This window comes from Agelaius phoeniceus, chromosome 3 (genome assembly GCF_051311805.1).
Source record: "Agelaius phoeniceus isolate bAgePho1 chromosome 3, bAgePho1.hap1, whole genome shotgun sequence".
Taxonomy (NCBI): domain Eukaryota; kingdom Metazoa; phylum Chordata; class Aves; order Passeriformes; family Icteridae; genus Agelaius; species Agelaius phoeniceus.
Window position 1 is genome coordinate 78424372 of NC_135267.1, and position 19154 is coordinate 78443525.

Here is a 19154-nt window from a genome sequence, read left to right on the forward strand (position 1 = left end):
AAAGTCACACAAGGGCATGCAAGTAATGGCCTTGTGGCCCCCTTAGTCAGCAGTGCTGGACCCACTCTTCATGAAAGATCATGAAAATGATCCAGACATTAACTAGAGTAGTACGCATGTGAAGGTCTCCAGATTGCACCCATGTTAAAGACAGGACACGGAATTTGCCACAGCAATTAACATGCAGTAACATTTCTGAATTGGTAGCAATGTTTGAACTTTCAGTGGTTAGCAGATGGACTAACAAACTGTGCTCACTGCTTCACAAATTTACAATGTTTTACCTAGTATCTGAGGTCAAGATCCTAAAAAGACTGTGCTCTATGAAAAGGCACATACCTAGGAGTGATCTGCAGTTATCATTTCACTACCTCTGAACTGCACAAAGTAGTCTCAGTCTCATGAAAATCTTGTCAGGAAATCTTAATTGGAAAGGTGTAGACTACTAACAAGATTAATATTACACTTACATTTTATTGTAGGTTTCTAATATACACAACACAGTGAGACTCTAGTAAAACAGTGATCCCAGTATCTTTATCATATATTAACACATTTCCCATAATACTCCTGCTCACTCAACCTGCCTTTCTACTGAAGTAACTTCAATTAAAAACAAATCCCTTTAAACAACTACTCTAGGAGGTACAGACTGATATATCTGTCATGATATTAAGAAGACCTGGATACAAAAGATAGGGCTTCATTTTCACATGAGCATGAAAGCAAACCAGAATCAACACTGAACACTTGTTTGCTCAATGACTGACCTATGGCAGGAGGACCTGGGAACTTCCTACCTTCAGGAAATTAATAAACCATCTGCTAAATAAAGGCCACCCTCAGTGAACTGAATTCATTCTGAAAAGGTCCCACAAACAAAAATATTTTTTCTCCTCAGCCTCTCGTCTGTATAAGGTGCTTAAAAATACAAGAACTTTAGAGAAAATACCTTCATTTACTGGTAAGTTGCTGAAATGATGCAGTCTTGAGGTGTGCCCTTATTTGAATTTTTTTTCCTTGAACCTCAGCTCTGAGTTTATCCAATTTACTCTTCAAAGTAGTAGCCTCATTTATTGCTGAAGATGAAAACACTGAAAATACAGACATTAAGGACAAATATATGCTATGCTACTTAGTGAAAAAAAAACCCCACCTTCCTTGGGAGTCACTAATTATTTGTGATTCTTAATTTTTAGAGTTCAACTTAACAGGAACTGGCTGTCAGTTGTCTACTTTTAATTGTTTGAGAATTTCACAGGGTCACCAAGAAAACAGTGGAGTAAGTCTCTTTTTACTTTTGCCGGTAGACCTGAATGCCAACATGAAAGAGTAATTTCTGACACTTTTCTATCAATGTCTCTCATTATTTTGACACTGATAATGGTTAAGTTTGTACTGCCTCAAGGCAACAAGGAGCCATCTAGTAGTGTAAGGCCATCCCCGATAAACATACCAAAACACACAGACAGTGCTGGTAGAATGGTGATAAAGTTCTGTTGAAAAAAAAATCTAAACTCCACACGTAGCTTTAACTTGCAGACCTATAAATGCAATTCGTAACATGAGCGTGACCATAAACAAGTATTACTGACTTGGTGCAAGAGGTCAGAAAGGTCAAGACTGTTCTGCTCTCTAGGGATCCAGATGGATGAAGGAGGGGGTTTGCACACTGCAGCCAGAGACAGCACAGGTGAGGCTGTGCCCCACTCCAGGCCAGGAGTTCAGGGCACAGGCAGCCAACACTGAGAGTAACAGCAAAGATGACAAAGGCTGCTTTACCTGCTCGAGTAGCACACGCCAAACAGCATCCCTACATTTGGTAAACTTCTAAGTCTACTAGCTCAGATACAACTATATTCCACAACTTTGGTGAAACTCATCATAGAAGGTTTCTTCAAAGACAAATTACGCCAATTTTTTCATCCTTGGTAAGTGCAGAAGTGTACCCGAACACTGGCATTTAGCCTCCTCTCCCCTACTCTGCCAGACTTCTAAAGATGCCACACTTAACCTCATCTACTTCACTTACTTCTGAAGCCAACATTTTTTTTATTTAAGCAGTGTAAAATAGAAGGAATTTTTAGCAAAGAATACCTTGGTAAAGAAATTGTCCTTAACTAAAACTAAGCATCATCACATAAATATTAAGGAAAATACAGAACACCATAATCTAGTTCTTCTACAAAGTGTGTTTCTTGCTAGGTTCACACTGGGTGGGGTGGCAGACATCTTCATTTTCTACATTGATGAGAAACTATGCCCCAAACCACTGTGTTAAAGTTACAGTAAAGTAGTAGTTCTCTTTCTTATTTGCTCTGAACATAAAAATTGTAACAGTTATGCTACAAAAGTACAATATCCCCAAAATCATTGGGTTATCTTTGCGAAATTTATAGAACTGATGCATCCACAAACCCATATGCAAAAAGTGTATTGCATGTTGATGATATATAACGCATATTTCCTTCATTACAAACAACAGCATATGCAATAAGAAACTGTTAAGCAAAATATACCCTGATAATCGGACGACCATGAAAGTTTAAGCCTCTTCAACAATTAACATCTTTCATAACACTGCTAGAAGCATTGATGAAAATTTGTGTGAAAAATGTACATTCTTTATTCTGCAGTTTAGATACAGAATAAAATTTAACTTTTCAGAAAATAAAACTATAGCTACAGCTTTGAGAGCTGTCAGTTTTCTTTTGAGGATAAAGTACATGCACTTTTTCCAGTTACTTTATTGCACATAATGTACAGTCATAAATGGTGTTTATTTACATGTGTTTTGGCAACGTCCATGTTTGCTTTTCCCCTCAGAATACATTATTTTGCACAAACAAAACCTTAAATGTTTCACACAAACTGCCATAATACAAGTCAAAGCATATATGTATATATATCTCTTTATTGTTGCTGTATTTTCAATTAATTCTACTAAGAGTTTCAGATCTCGGTTAATCTTTGCCTTGGGAGGCAGACTCCTCCCAGTTAGTCTGCTGTCAAAGACGGACCCCCGAACTGCAGGCACCAAGAAATCAGGACTGCAGCCTGCTGTGCCTAAGCCCCAGCCCCTATGCACCACCTGCAATTAGTGCGCAGGCACAGAGAAGGAAGAGCGCTCTACTTTCATTAACCAGTTTGATTCAACATTGATTACCACGTGTTAATGCTATGGGTCATGTGTTATTTGGACAGTATTCCATTAACAGTGTTTTAGAGAAAAAGATATAAAACATATTAGAACAAAACAGAAATTCCAGGAACAGTTATGTACTTCCATGTACTTCCAGCCCTAGGAATGTGTTACTCAGATTCTACTCTGTACAATGTACTATTTCTGATAACTGGTATTTTTATCCATACACAAAGAACTCAGTTTCATATGTTTCCCCCAAGTTAATTTCTTAATGGATGGTAACACACTTCAATGTTTCCCTGCGTTTTCAGGGCAGAAAACCTTTTAGTGGTCCCCCTCATGTAGTACAATCTGGCAATAAACCTTTTGCTACATGTAGATTTTGGAAACACTTTTAAAAGATATATTCAAATAAAAGATCAGTATCGTCAGTATACTGAACATATGCTCGTTAAAAATATCTTAAAGATGTTCTTGAAGGCACTTTATAATATGCACAAAAATACTCTTGAAGAAACTAAATTTGTTGTACTTTGGTACAACATTTAAGATATGAACAGCATTGCTCAGATTTTACTTTGAAAGTCTAGATTATATTTTTGTTTATATTTTCACCTACAAAAAAATATTTCCTCTAAGATAAATCCCATTTTATTGGATGAAAGACCAATGATCTAATTGTCTTGAATGTATGATCTTTCAAACGTTAAGACAATTTAATCTCAGAATGGTAAGAAAGAAAAAGAAGCTAATTTCAGTGATTCAGCAATATTGAATAATATCCTCAAATTTGGTGATGAAAACAGTTCGTACCTCTCCTATAAGCAGGCAAAGTATAAAACAGTTAAATTTTCAGATAGGCACTCAGGTAAATTGAGAAATACCTTTAGCGGGCAACAATAATGAAGATATTATTTTGATTTTAAAGTTTTCCTATTTTTTTCTGCCCTTCAGCTCTAAAGTACTATGAAATTTACAGCAACTTTGACTACTGCATATACTGAAAAATGAGATGAAAACGCACTGTGGACAAAGTATAACAGCAGTTAACATCTATTGATAAAAACACAAAATAATAAAAATATTACAGAAAAGCAGTAGTTCTGGAAATAGAAGTATTCTTCAATAAAAAACATTAAAGTTTTGTTTCATCTGAATAATTTCACCTATACTGGACAGAGTACTTCACCAAACTACATGTGTGCCTCTGATAAAATTCTTTAAGAATATAAATTATTTGCTCTGTAATGACACTTGTTCCATTATCCAGTCAAAAGGTCCTGATATTATCTGTTATAAATATCTAATATTCCTATTATCTGCCTGTGGCTGAGTTTTAGGATAGCAACATGATCTGTTAAATTAAAAGAGAAAATTCTGCACAAGTGAAACTATTCAAAATGAATTAGTATTTCATCTCTACCTAAAACTTTTGTAAAACAAAGAACTACATGCCATTAGAAAACTAACAAATGTCATCAAAGCTAGGCTATTTTTCTCCATAAAAATGCATAAAATTTTAATTACTAGCAATACTGTGAGAACTCTATTTATAGTTTTATGTTGCATGTATTTCAAGATAAATAGTTTGAAAAGTCATAAATTAAAGGAGGAATTTGAACAGATTCAGATTCCTCATCTGAATTTTTACTATCTACAGGAAAAAAATGGACTTTCAGAAAGAAAACTGTTGACATGTGAAAAGTTACCAACTTTTGTTGGTAACTGTTGAGGAGATCCCTCAACATTAACAGTAATTACTGCCCACTCAAGGTTACAAATCTACAACTACCTGGGAAATGTAAAGGAGCCTCAGACAGTGTAGCTCTAAGAAAGGGGAAGCATATCTGTAAAAATATTTGCATAGATGAACATTCAAAACAGCATTTTCACCATTTCAATTCCCTGCATTCATGTTGCTCCAGTCATCCACAGGGATAAAGATCACATAAAGGCAGCTCTGGAATTTGAAATGGATGTTGCTCGGTAATTTAGGGAAAGGTGTATTTTTGTACTTTCTGCAGTCACTAGGAAAAGATCCAGTCTGACCTTTGGCTTACAGAAGTTGTACTCCCCTGAGCTAGGCAATACTGATAGACTTCAGCAGAAGTACCAAAAATAAAGTTACTTGAAACAGCGTGGTATAAATAAGGCACTTTTGCCAAAGGAAACCCCCAGGTTTTGTGTTTCAATGTACAGCAATTCTATCCAGAAATATTTTGTGCTTAGAAACATCACATGAGGCAACAGTGAATCAGGTGCCAAAACCAACACATCAAAAATTACTGTGCAATTAACTGCAACCTCAGAATGGTTCAACAAAGAATCAAACTGGTTTCTGTACACCATCACGATTTACCAATACACTGGCATCTTTTGCTCTTTTGCTGTGAGCCAACAATAATTATTTTAGAGAAAGAAAAAGAAAGTGTGGAATTAGTAATGCAGATGCTGAAAGGCAAGTGGCAAGACTCTACAAGAAGAATGCCTCAAAAATGCTACTTTGTTCCCATTTCTACTGGCACCTATTCCCCAAGGTAAAAGGTCAGAATGACCAAAGCCAACTTAATAGTAGTGTGCAGAATGTCAGCTGACAAACAACATAAAAACAAGTCACGTTGTGTTATCTGTGGTCACGTTCTTCAGGGTTAGTCCAGTAACTCGACTTTACATTCTTCCGTCTTTATTTGTTTATTTTAATTAAACATGTAATGGTTAATAAACAGACATAATCCAGAGTTAGTAGGTTGGTATTATAACATTTATTAAAATAATGCTATGGGTTAATAGAAACAGCAAAGAACCAAAGAATTAAAATGCAAGCTATGTAAAAACCCAACTAAAACCCAAATATGTCTAATGTATTCATCCAGTAGCTAACTAAAAGCCCAAGAAAGACAACACTCCCAATATAATAAAGTACTGCAAAACAATTGGCAATTTTTCAGTTATCAAAATTGTGGGTTTTGCATTTTGTATCCTTTTTTCTCAATCAGGAAAAAAATTCTTTTGAATGTTATATAACATACATATAAAACAAGATAGAAAAATACATTATAAACTTGTAACAATGGCTGTAAATACATTATCTTACATGTTTCTCATAGGCAATAGGTTGGTTATGGTACATACATAGCATGAAACTACTAAGATAATAAAGAATAGACAAATACATGTCATCTGTACGGTTACATACAAGCGACACTCCCATCTACCCACTCTAAAAAAATTACATAATACTGTCAGAAAGAAGTCTTAAAACTACTTATTTTAATAAAGAAAAAGTCATTAAAGAATGATAATACTGAGAACCAAGGCATTCAGAGATTTCAAAAGTCATGCTTTTTTTTTAAGCTGATCCAAAATTTTGTCAACTAAGTTTTCAGAAGTTTGTTCAGAGCAAACATTACTTTCACATGTCACACATCTATTCCGTACACTTCCCCTCCCCCCCCAAAAAAAGACCTTTGATAAATGTCTAAAATGTCCAGGTTTTATCATAGTTGAGATGAAACTGGATCAAATACTGGTATTGTTTTAGCAAATCTCTCTTCAAATGTTCGAGTGTCGCAAGTTTATTCAACCAACCAACCAAAATAAAATCAAAATGGCACAGCATATACTGTAAATAAAATCAACACAACTGTATGTGTAACAGGAAGACAAAGCTGGTGGCACAATAAACAAAAATCTAGCTGAATATGAAAGGATGAATGTCTATTGCATAGTAAATAAACTGATAATTATTTCCAGGTGAGACAAGATGTTAGATGAGGTCACCATGCAGGTGCTTAAAAATGTAAGCCCTCTTAGCTTACTATTGACCTTTCATTTGGAAGCTGTGAAGATTTGCAGGAGGAGAATAAGTTGACAAGAGGGGAGTAAAATTATCACCTGATATTTGCCAAGTTTAGTACTGAGCCCCACAATGTAACACTTAATGTTTTCAGAATTAAATACTGTGCGTTCAACAGCTTCGGCTCTTGCAATTGCCCAGTTATCCGAACCTCATGTGGTAACAAGGGTTAAAAATAAGGTATAGCTGGACTTCAAATGGCTGAAGTCCCTCTCCTGCTTATCTTTTCAAGAAAAGCCAATGGGCCAGATCTAACAATAGTCAAAGACGAGCTGAAAAGTAAAGCAACTTCCATGCTGTTTGCCACTGCAGGAGCTGTTCCTGGGAACTGGGGATGTGCTCAGTCACTGACTGAAAACTCGCTAAGCACTTTCAGTTTCATTATCTGCAGAACATCCATTTTCTGGGTGATGCCAAAGCCTACTACAGTTGATGTAATATTTATTTCAACCAGAATCAAGAAAACTCCTCTCTATCCCTGAACAAAAATGACGTAACTTCCAGCTCTACAAACGTTTGGCAGCTAATAATCTCCTTTAGCATGAGACAGTCTGTATCACAGAACCCTTTGGTTTACGTTGCACAAGTACGGCATTTGCTATGATTTAAAAAGTAGAGTGGCTGAAAGAATAATGGGCTGGTTTGATGAAAACTTAGCAAATACTTCACTTAATGAGATTTTGGCAAAGTCACATCACACTAGTATGGCAAAAATCAGGTAATTAATATGGTCAACTCATCATTTGTCTTCCCTCACAGCTTCTTTCACATACTGGGCGACTGAGTGGCATGCAGTAACTTGTCTGAGGGAGAAGCTGATTATACAAGACATTTGACTAAATGACCATGAAGAAAATAAGGCACTTCCTTTTCTTTAGACTTATTCCAATACTTAAAAAATAAAAAAGAAAGACTAAAAGGCTCTTTTGGTCTTTTGTTTCTTGACAACCACCAGAAAAAATCATTTAATGAAATAAAGGGTTTCTTTGTTCTTTTTTTCTTTTTTTATAACACTTGAAAGTATAAAATGCTACATTTCCAAAAATATATTTTTTTTCTGCACCAGCACCCTTGTATAGTAAAAGTATCTACTTTTTTGTTCATTTTGTTTCAATGCACTACACTTTATCTACATTTCATTACATGTATACAGCAAATAGGCAAGCATGGCTTTTACATCCTTAATGAAATTTTTTCTATACAGGGAGGTTTAAAAAAAATATTTGAACAGTTTGCCCAGTAATGTGACACATAATGCATGTACCTTGTTCTCATGTAATCTTCCAAGGAGATTAAAATATGGTTAAAACAATTTAAACTTGTATTTCGCTTTAATAGTGTTGCTGTTTTGTTCTCTGCATTAATGTAGTTCTGAAAAGTCATCGTAATCTGCATTTCATGGCACACTTTCCTTTAAAATGTCCAATTTGGCAGGCAATAGAAAAAAGGCTGCAACATCTGCCCTTTGAGGGCACTGGTAGTGACTAAACAGCATATCAAATTTTGAATACTTTTTGGAATCCCTTCCCCAATGACATCCCTGACCAAAGGTTCATGCATGATGCATCATCACACAGTACATTCAGAGAGAGCTTTGACTTTTTTTTTTTTTTTTTTTTGTTTTTTTTTCTGAGAAGAAAAATATTCCTAGAAGTCTCTCACAGTAACTGCCTCTGTCATCGGGTAGTTAAGGGACATCTGTCTCCATCTCGTGCGAGGCCTCCTTACCGTTCGCTTGGGGCGGGACACTAGAGGATGATCAGTGCGGAGGGATGAGTTGGACCTTATTGCTTTACTACTATTCAGTGCAGGTTCTAGAACCACTTTCACCCAAACAGGAGAACAACAAAAAGCGGAGTTGGAGGACAACAATTTCTTTGTCTGTTTTGTTAGATGGTAAGACGAACGGACAAGTGCCCCAGCTCGCTGCACTGAAGACAGGCAAGCAAAGGCGTTTACCAGTTAACTGATCAGCAGGCAGGCATGGTCAGGTCATCATTGGGTGAAGAGTTCAGAGGTCAGAAGGTCATAGGTTAGTTGCCGGTGGCGGCTGGGTGGTTAGAAACAAAAATAATAAAAAAAAAAAAAAAAAATAAAAAAACAAAAACAAAAAAAAAGAAAGAAAAGATAGAGAAGAGATTAGTTCCAGCTAGTGACGGCTTAATGACAACATGAAAACTAATCACAACTAATAAAAAAAACAAGCATGTTTAATTCTGACATACTGATCGACACCATCTACAGAATGCAATAAAATCATGACAGCCCTCCATCATGATTTGGACACGTGAAGGAGAAGCCCACTCCCACAAAACCGGTTAACAGGAGAAATAGAGATAAAATATGACTAACGACTAATGGTTAGTAGCAGTCGATGAAGGAAAATTGGAAAACAAAAAACGATGAACAGTTTCTGAATTGGGTAGAAGATTTCTGGAACAACAGTCAGTGCACAGCATCAGTATCTGACTGCTATTAAGCATTAGTACCTCCCCAGGTGCAAGCATTAAAGCAACTATTAATGATGGATGTGATTATTAATAACTGGTTGTTAAAAGAATGGAGTCATCTAAGGAATTCTGGACTTAGAGAAACAATTTGGTTCAACAAACTATGGGCCAAACAAAGGGTTTTTGTTCAATAAATTTTTTATTGCCTTTCATTTATTCTATTTACAAACAACATGGAATTTCTTGGCCTCATGATACAAAGCAGTACTATAAACTGTAGTCTAGCAACGTAGGCATCATCGTGGAAACCAGGAAAACGCTCAGCCTGCTACTATAGCTAGCATTTTCCCGTTCGAAATACTATTTTACACATATAGGACACTTATAAAATGCACTTGCATGTAAACACTGTAGAAGTCCTGCCATTTTAAAGTCTATACTTAAAAAGCTCTAAGTACATGAAAAAATAGAGAAAATATCTAATTGATACTAATAAGGCATTTTAAAACTACAAACAGCTCTCTTTATTCATTTTCAAAGCTAATACTCTGCAAATACAATAAAATCTGACATTTCATATACATTCCTGCTTTATATTTTTATATTTTAAAAGAAGCCACCTGTAAATACTATTTTCTTTTGCAAAAAAAAGGAAAAAAGAAAAAAACAACAAAACGAACAAAAAAAATAAAACCCAAAACCACAAACAAATTACAGTAAAACATAAAAAAGTTCTCAAGTGGAAAGTTATCATTCCCAATGTTCTTGAGCTATTCCTTCTTTAATCATTCTCTCGCATTCTCCTTCACCAAACTTGGTCCACTTAACAGTAGTATAATTTTTTTTATTTTTTTTAAGACTCATTCAACAGCTTAATTAGAGCTAATAAATTCTGAGGTTGATAAAAGTTTCTGTACTGTTGCCATTTTGACTAAGGCAGAGGAGATGAAAGTGAGAAAGGTATTCAGTGCAAAGTCAGATTTGTGCCATTACATAAATGAAGTCCAGTAGATGTAATATTCACAGATACCATCGATTTAACAATCTTTCTTGTGGGTTCATTTACTTTCACATAATAAAAGTGGCCTATCATTTAGGATACAGTTCATAACACTACAAAAAATTACTACTGTAACATAAATGAGACCAAACGCTCCCTGAATTTTTTTTCAGAATCATGCTAAGTGGGATTTGTTTAAATTATAACAACTGTTTCAAAAAGAAGAAAAAATAAAAATAAATATTTTATGTGGCACAATCTTACCACTTTACAGGTATACTAGAAACAGACTCTTAAAGCATTTTGATACTCATTACAAATTCGATTAAAAGGTATTAAAATTTATATATAAATTATGTGAAAATTGGTTTGAATAAAACATTTGAGAAAATTCTCAGCATTAATATTTCTTGTGGAGTTTAAAATCAAAGCAAGCTACCTTTAAAAAAATACCAGGACACCTGTGATACATCCTCTGCCAAGTCTCTGGCCTTCTACAGTACACACAGGTTTGTCAACTGTGCAACACCATTTACAGTTTATTACAATTAAATCAGTCAGTCTCTCTGTTATATGAATCAAATTCAATTTTGTATTATTTATAAACTGGGGGTTTATTCTGAGTTAAAATGAGCTATATTTTCCAACCCTTCACCAATTCTACATGCTTAGTTGTAAAACATTTACACATTTGGGGATTCTTGCTTTAAATGCAGTGCTTATCTCTGGAAAAACAACCCAAACCCAACAAAAAATCAAAATTATGCAAAGAATAAAAACTACATAAAAAGTGAATGCAGTAGTACTACAAAATCATCTGAATCAATTTAGAATTTAAAAAAAAACCAAAAACCACCAACTTTAGACCCGATGAATGCAAAGATAGATTTAGTGACACTTAACTACGTAGGAAAAAAATTCCACATGAAAAAAATAGTATTTCGGTTTGCTGACATTGCTTTTTGTCGCCATGGCTATAGAAATATCCTGGTGACAGAATAGCCAAATAGGTGACTATGGCAAATACTGAAAGTATTTCAATTCTACAATATAATTTTAGTACATTAAAAAATTTTTAATGCTGAACAAAGTTGTCACCAAAACCTTTTGTGTGAGACTTTTAGATATGTGCAGGGATAACCCAGGATTTAAAATTCAAAATACAGTGGAGTTCAGTTGTAAAATTAACTGGGATTATTTAGATAAGACTTTAAGATAATGTTTTCCTGAAATATCAGCATGGTTTTCCTAAGAGAGAGGTATGCGTGATTTATTCCACAAGAAAAAGATGTGTATTTATTTATCTACTTAAGACAGTGGGTTTCCTATATTGTTAGAAATGAATGTTGGTTTATCATAAAATGGCTGTATTTTAAAAGAGGGGGAAATTATGCCAATAATTAATTTAAATAACTTTAAAGTAACCCAGATGAAACATCTAGGCCCTTCCAAAAATATTTAAAATCCATGTTGAGCAAATATTACAATGATGAACTACAAAATGGTATTTTCTCCATGAAAACACCCCTATCCCCACTTTATCAGTGTATTTACTAGTTGTCTCAGGTAAATATCTAATTGCTAAAAAGGTAGCCATATCTGTCACCTGAAACTATCATTGCAGATAATGAAGCATCATTATCAAAAAACTGGTTTTTGCAACATCAGGTCAAATTTTCAAAGACAACCAAATCCTTATCACTAATTTCTCTTGACTGAGATAGAAAAATAAAAAAAAGGAAATATTAAAACCTATTTTCTTTTTTACTCTCTTTTGTTTTCTTTTTGGAAACATGGGCTGTGACATTTAACTGATTATATTCTGCTGCCCCATTGAAGAGTTCTCAAGAAATGAGAACAAGCCAATGGGCTGCAAGTAGTGGGCAGTGATATAAAACAATGTTACAGAAAATTAAAATAGTGTCCTGTATCAGCTTTATGCTTTCTGTAAAGCCTAAGATTATATCAAAGATAAAAATGTTGCATAAATATACCAAATATCCAGGAAGGCCCCATTTACAGTATTGACCAGAATCTGTATTCTCTCTTGTAGTTAATTTATGGAAGGTTGTGAGAAGTGTGGTCAATGCTAGGAGATGTCAGATCTGTCACTGGAATTTGGCTTTTGAATATTACAATATAATGGAAATCTGCACAAGACTGATTTGGGTGAGAGCAGAATAATAATACTTGGCACAAAATGCTTTGCATCCTCAAAGCCCTGTACAAAACAAGAACCCCCACAACACCCCTGTGAGGTAGGGAAGTATTATTATCCTTATTTGACCAATGGGAAACCATACACAGAGAGATTAAATGACTTGCTGAAAACCACAGTGAATCAGCAGCAGGGATGGGATAAGAAGTCATCCCCCATACTGCTTCCTAGCCAATGTCAATAAACCGAAAATATCAGTTTTCTCAATTAGCTTAAACACTTCATTCAGGGGTCCAAAGGCATGACACTTGAGTAACAGGAGAAAAATGAAGATTTACTTTCCATTCAAAGGTTAAAGAGAGATGCCCAAATATTGGATGTCATCTCACCAACAGGTCTTCAAAAGTTGTTTCTCCTTCAGATTACACATTTTAGCAGCAAAAGGCAAATACCAAGAAATAGATTTTGGAAAAAAACCCCAAAACCAAACAAAAAACAAAACAACCAAAGCACCCTCCCTTCCCCTATCCATACTAATTCAAACTCAAACAACTTTTGAAGTTATCTTCACAGCCCTTACCTTTCTGAATTCAGTTAGGTATCTGAGAACATGCATCCTCCTCATAATATACAGTACAGTGGCTCAAAAGTTTATTGGAAAAAAAAAGGAATCTAAATCTTCAGATTTCTCCAAACACAGACAGGAGGCATTTATTCCTTTACTTCTTTCTCATTAAGCAACCATCCATTCATTTTGTTTTGCAACACCAATCTGATATTTCCACGCCAATTAAAAGAATGAATTGGGGGCAGGGGGGGAAGAAGGGAACACAACCAAATTAATTATTGCAGCACTGATTTCATAGCGTTTCCTGATGCAGATAGATGTTTCATTTTTAAAACTCAATCAGTTATAGAATTTCTGTTAAATATATCAAATTATATCTATTTAATTGAGCTGGGAAGGCCAAGTTTAGAAATTTTTTTAAAAACTGCAAGCATTCCCAAAGCTTTAAAATATTAACTTTCCAGGTTTTTGAGAAAAATCATGAATGGGTCAAGACCGGGTATTTGGTTAACCAGCTGTGGTGTTGCAAATCTCATGTACACTCAAAGCACTTCTTACAAACAAGAACTGCAGAACTAAACTAACCTCGGTCTGCGGTCACAATCCTTTGGTAAGGATGGACACGCATATCGTGCCTTCGAACTTTAGTAGCCACCGCACCTAGTTAAATTGCAATTACCAAGACAAAGTTAGAAAACATTCACAGAAAACATTAACAGCAGGTTTATCAAAATGGATTTAAATGATCATTAACTACAAAAGTTCATTTTAAGAAAAGCAACAAGTTAAGGCACAGTAGTTTCAAATCTTAATCTTAAAAAGAAGTTTATCTGTGCAGATTAATATTGCATTTATTTTAAACATCCTGGCCTTAACCTGTTTAATCCATTCATTTACAATCCCAAAATTACAGTATTTCATGAAATCTATTAGACCCAAGCACATTTAAGCTTTACTAGTCACATATTCACTGAAGTGCCTTTCTTGCAGCAGGACTATTTTAAATAATGCCATCTTTAATACTGACAATTATTTGCTAACCTTAAGATCACTTCCAGTTCTACCACAAAAAAAAGTTTTAAAGCAATTCTTCAAGCCTACAGATTGTGATTTTAAACTTTAAGTCAATAAGTATGAACTGCAATGAATTAGGTGATTAGTAAAGCAAACACTATATAGAACACTTAGCAGTCAGTATACTACTATACACTCATAAATTACAGCTACTCTGTAATAATAGGACCTAATCCAAATTAATAGCACTATTTTATTTTAAATCTATGTGCAAAAAAGTGCAAGTAAGTCACTGACTGCTAGGCCAAGCTTTTTTCAAGGCTGCTGAAAACTAAGCATTTGTTAAAATTCAGATCTGATGAAGGATCAGTTAAGACCGTTCTTGAATTCTTAGCCTTTCGTTGGGAAAGCCATACCTGAAGATAAAAGGAAGGGAATTGAAAGTTAGTCACCAACTAAAATTTGATCTCAACACCAACATCCCCAAAAATACTGACAGGGATGCATTTCTCTGCCATTTTTAACAGAATTATTTTAAAACATCTTCAAGGTCCACCACACAAATGGACAAAATACTATTAATGAGAATGAGCATAGAACAAAATAAAACTCAAAGAAATCCAAATTTAATGCAATTAACTCTATACAATTGCTCAGATAATAGAGCAAATGTATTAAGAGTTATAGATTCTAGGCAGCTAAAGGGGAGTGTGGGGTTTTTTTCCCCCTGCTCCCTTTTCCTTCTTTAAATAACATTTTCTGATGAGGTCTGTTTTGGGCAATACACCTCACACAGTTGGGCCTGAGAGTATACAGTAGTTTCAGATGCCATTTTAGAAGTAATTTTAATTTTTCCCTCATATCTCTTTATAGAAAGTCCTGCGAGAAATCCAAGTTCCCTGCATTGTAATAAAGTGCACTCTGGAATGCTGTATTTCTTTACTTGCTATTAACTGAATTCAGGAGAGGGGCTTGCCACTAACCACTAACAGCTACTTTGATGAACTCTTTGTGACTTTACCCCACATGTACCACAACTGGACTCTACTGGGAGTAGAGGAGCTAGGAAGAATATTTACATGTTTGTGGGAAATTAATAAACAATAATGCTATCATATGATTGCAGAATTTTGGCAATGGGTTAACGTACAACAACCATAAGCTGACAGACGTACTGCATACTTTTGTCTTACTAGAATTTTTGTTATTGATTCACTAATCCTGCAAGACAGAAGTCTGAAATACATTTTCTTTTTTACTGTACATAATGTGGAAACATGCACACATACAGATAACTCACCAAGTATTTGTCACGTGAAACACTGATTTTTTTGCAATACTTTCAACAAAATATTGACTTTGAACCTTATTGTCCAGTGTTCATTAGAGATGTTTAGAATTCGTGTAAATCAATAACTGCCACTGAACAAACTAAGATCAAAGTCCTATAAAATCAACATTATGCAGGACCAAGGTCATATGCAATTCAGAACAAACTGAAGAGAAAGATTATTTAGATTCTGGAGAGGGTAGGGAAGGAAGAAACTATTGGAACTGCTTGTTCCATATTGGCCAGTTAACTGAATTGTCACGGCCGCTTTATCATTCTTGCCTTCACACACCAAGTCAGTGGTCTGAAATATTAGGAATGATGGACATTTCAATGCAACGTATATAAAAGAAGCCATCAGTAAAGTTGCTAATTTTATTTTATTTTGGTGAGAACTTGGTTTGCTTTATATTCATTCACTGAAATAATTTTCTGCTCACAATATAATTTAGCGCTTTCTGACACTGAAGAGAGATTTATCAGCTGCGTACTAAATAAACAAAAAATCCAACTGAACAAAGACTTCTCCACTCCCTCCAGTTTTGCTAGCTAATACGATATAGCAAAATGAGAAGCCCTCTCTTCCAAAAATTGCTGGATGTTAATTTATGTTAAAGAGAATACAAACTGATCTGTTATTCATGGGACCACAGGTGACATATAAAAGACCTCAACTTGTATTTAGCTTCTTTCCCCCTTGCCTATGTATGGGCAACTTGTATTTAGGTTTTTTCCCCTTGCCATCTAGTATCATACAAACATGAAGACATTTATTTTTGGTAAATTTATGAATATAAACTAAGCACACACATTCAGGAATGCCAAACACATTTAAAATGTTTAAGAGCTGCACCATTTGAGCAGCTCACCTGGGCGGCTTTGATATACCTGAAATAAGTTTGTTGCTTCAGATTTTTTTTCTTTGAGCTCCATGAACCTCAACCTTGCAAACACAACAGAAGCACAAGCAACACATTCTGCAGCCATCCACGCACAAAGGTCTTACCTAATACACCACTAGGTTCAATAGGGTACTCAAGGATTGATGTAGCTGGTGCCAGTGTGTAGGGGTACTCGTATGGTGTGTAAATTAAACCGGCCTCGGGTCCGGGTGGAACTATTGCAGCGGTGGGATGAGGAGTTCCGTTTGGCATGACAGCGGTTTGTATTTGTCTGATCAAAGGCATTATGGTAGGGCCAGCTGGCGTAGGAGTACGCAGGGCAGCTGGTGGGAGAACAGGCGCAGGCCCAGTAATAATCCTTGGAGCCTGGGCTGTTGCTGCAAGAGAAAAGGCAAGGGCTGCTACAGTAAGCAAAGAAATTCAGAGGAAAGTATGGAGATAGCAGTACAAAACGTGGAAAGAATGGGAAAAAAGGGAAAAAGTAGGAAAGAAGAAAAATAAAAGGAAATCATTAGTACATGCGCTGATCACACAGTGCCAAAGCACACCATTCAAATGCAAACAGCTTTCCATTTTCCAGTGTGATTAAGTATGATCATGCAAAATAAAAAAGCCATTGTAAAACAGTGAGGTAGATTTCTCAAACAGGTTACACAGCACGAAAGCTCCATTTAGACCACATTTCTTCATTTATGCTATCAAGACTGCATGAGACTGAGATGCATGCAGGAAATACAAGGAAAATACTATCACAATCAAATACAGAGTACAAAATTTAGTGCATCTATAGAGTCCACAGACACTCAGTTATGCAGAGCTGCTGTATGAGTCTAGAGTTTTTACGTGTCTTAAAATTATATTTAAACATATACGCAATTCCCATTTCCAGGATCAGTGAAGCTGAAGGTGACCTAGAAACATGAATTGGTCCTGTCCTAACATAACATGAATAAAATAGGCTCAAATTTTATTTCCATATAAAATTTTCACCAAGTTACATACTTCCTTTGTATTAGAAGTTCACCATCGCCTTGCTTAAGCTAAAGAAAATAGGTGGTTTTTATGTATTGGTTTGGTTTTTTGTTTGTTTGTGGTGGTCTTGTTTGTTTTCTGAAGTGGTGCTAGCACGTTCAATTAAATGTTATTTGAAGCCTGTTGGCACACCAGATGAACAACTTAAGCACTACATATCTGCTGGTAACAGTCAATCTTAAAGGGTTATAATTTATCCATTTCTATGCACTACTGTCGATCTACATGGATTTAATTAACTTAGAGGTGGCCTGAAAAGAGAAATGTGGCAAAGTTTTTCAGATTTGACACTGGTGAATATCTAAAATTATTTTTGTTTTTTAAACAAAAATGCTCAGATAATATAAAAGTAGTACTCAAATATTTATACTTCCTTTCTTAAACAGAAATAAACCAGTAGAGCTTCTACATCTTCAACTTTTCAGTAAAATGCAAACACAAAGGCGGAAATTGTCTTATCAAATAATGAGTATTAGTGTGGCAATCTCCAGTCAAAAAATAAATAAAAAATTCCATCTTCCCACTTACACTGATGCAATAGACCAATGGGAACAGACCAGAAAAAGAAATTGCTCAAATTATTAAAAACATTTCTGTGCAAAAGTTTGCATAAATTTAAGCTATTCTGAAAGCTATTTTAATCATAAATTTGCAATAATTTAGAGACTACCATATATTTATAACTGATCTAGCTTTAAATATCATAGTGTTCATTAGGGCTGAAAGACTTACCATTACCATTGTAGTTGTAAAAGCCCTTGCTTATGTCCCTTTTCAAATCAGAATAATTACACTGGTGTAAGCACTCTCAAATTGACCTAACTGCATTCCAACCTTTAAACATAATCAACACTGAAATGGGGGACTGTGTGGAGAAACAAATTTGCAAATATCAGTAGGTCCTTAGTGAAAAGACTGATTTAACTGTGCTTACATTTGACATCTGTATCACAGCTACAGCAAAAATGTACTTTTGAACAGCGTCAGCAACTATATTTTCGGGAGGAGAAATTAGATTTTCAACTGAACAAAATAATCTGTATCACACATAATAGGTGTATGCTTTCATTAGTAGGTGCGTGTAATTAATTTTCAAGTATAAACTTGTGCACACATGCGTTTGCAAAAGCATTTTCACACAAATGTAATGGAAGTAATCGTAAAAATGGCTCATTACATCACTGATCCGTGTGAACTCAGCTGTGAAATCAGTTGATGAATTGTTGGTAAAACATAACATTGGGGGTATGCATGCAAGCAAGATGAAAGGAAGGAATATAATACAGAAAAATGTATTCAGAGCATCCTGAACATCTGTAACATTTTAAAATTAAATCCCTAAAAATAAAAATGCAATGGAGTCTACTGTCCTTTATATGCTTTAAGGAAAAAATGACTGTCAAATAGAAAAATCTGGCTTAAGGGTTGAGGTTTACGTATTAGTAAATATTTACATATTAGTAAATATTTCAACCCATGCATACTGTTAAAAAAAATAATGGGGACAAGAAACAAGCTAAAAAACCCCGTGAATGGACATAACTTATCCCCCAAAAATCTTCTGCAACAGCTACCTACAGTTTTGTTGGGTTCTTACTGCCTTCCATTCTCCAAGATAAGTTGCCACTGTACATTTTCCAAAGATAGCTTGAACATTCAAAGCCTGCAAACACTTCTATGGCATTGACCCTTGAGCTCA

At 35.1% G+C, this 19154-nt stretch overlaps 1 protein-coding gene across 9 annotated transcripts in view; it reads right to left on the minus strand.

Annotated features, from left to right (window-relative positions):
* QKI (QKI, KH domain containing RNA binding) overlaps positions 1-19154 on the minus strand; it is a 154283-nt gene that overhangs the window by 1359 nt on the left and 133770 nt on the right. For 2 of the 9 annotated variants that reach the window (XM_054630069.2, XM_054630073.2), the window contains exons 6-8: positions 16528-16824; positions 13763-13837; positions 455-9051 (exon numbers count right to left, since the gene is read on the minus strand). In XM_054630069.2, coding sequence (XP_054486044.1) covers positions 9035-9051; positions 13763-13837; positions 16528-16824 — 389 coding nt within the window. In that variant the 3' untranslated portion in view covers positions 455-9034. Of the gene's footprint in view, positions 1-454; positions 9052-9631; positions 14608-16516; positions 16825-19154 lie in introns of those variants that run through there. The other 7 variants (XR_013181420.1, XM_054630071.2, XM_054630070.2 and 4 more) reach the window with 7 other exon arrangements.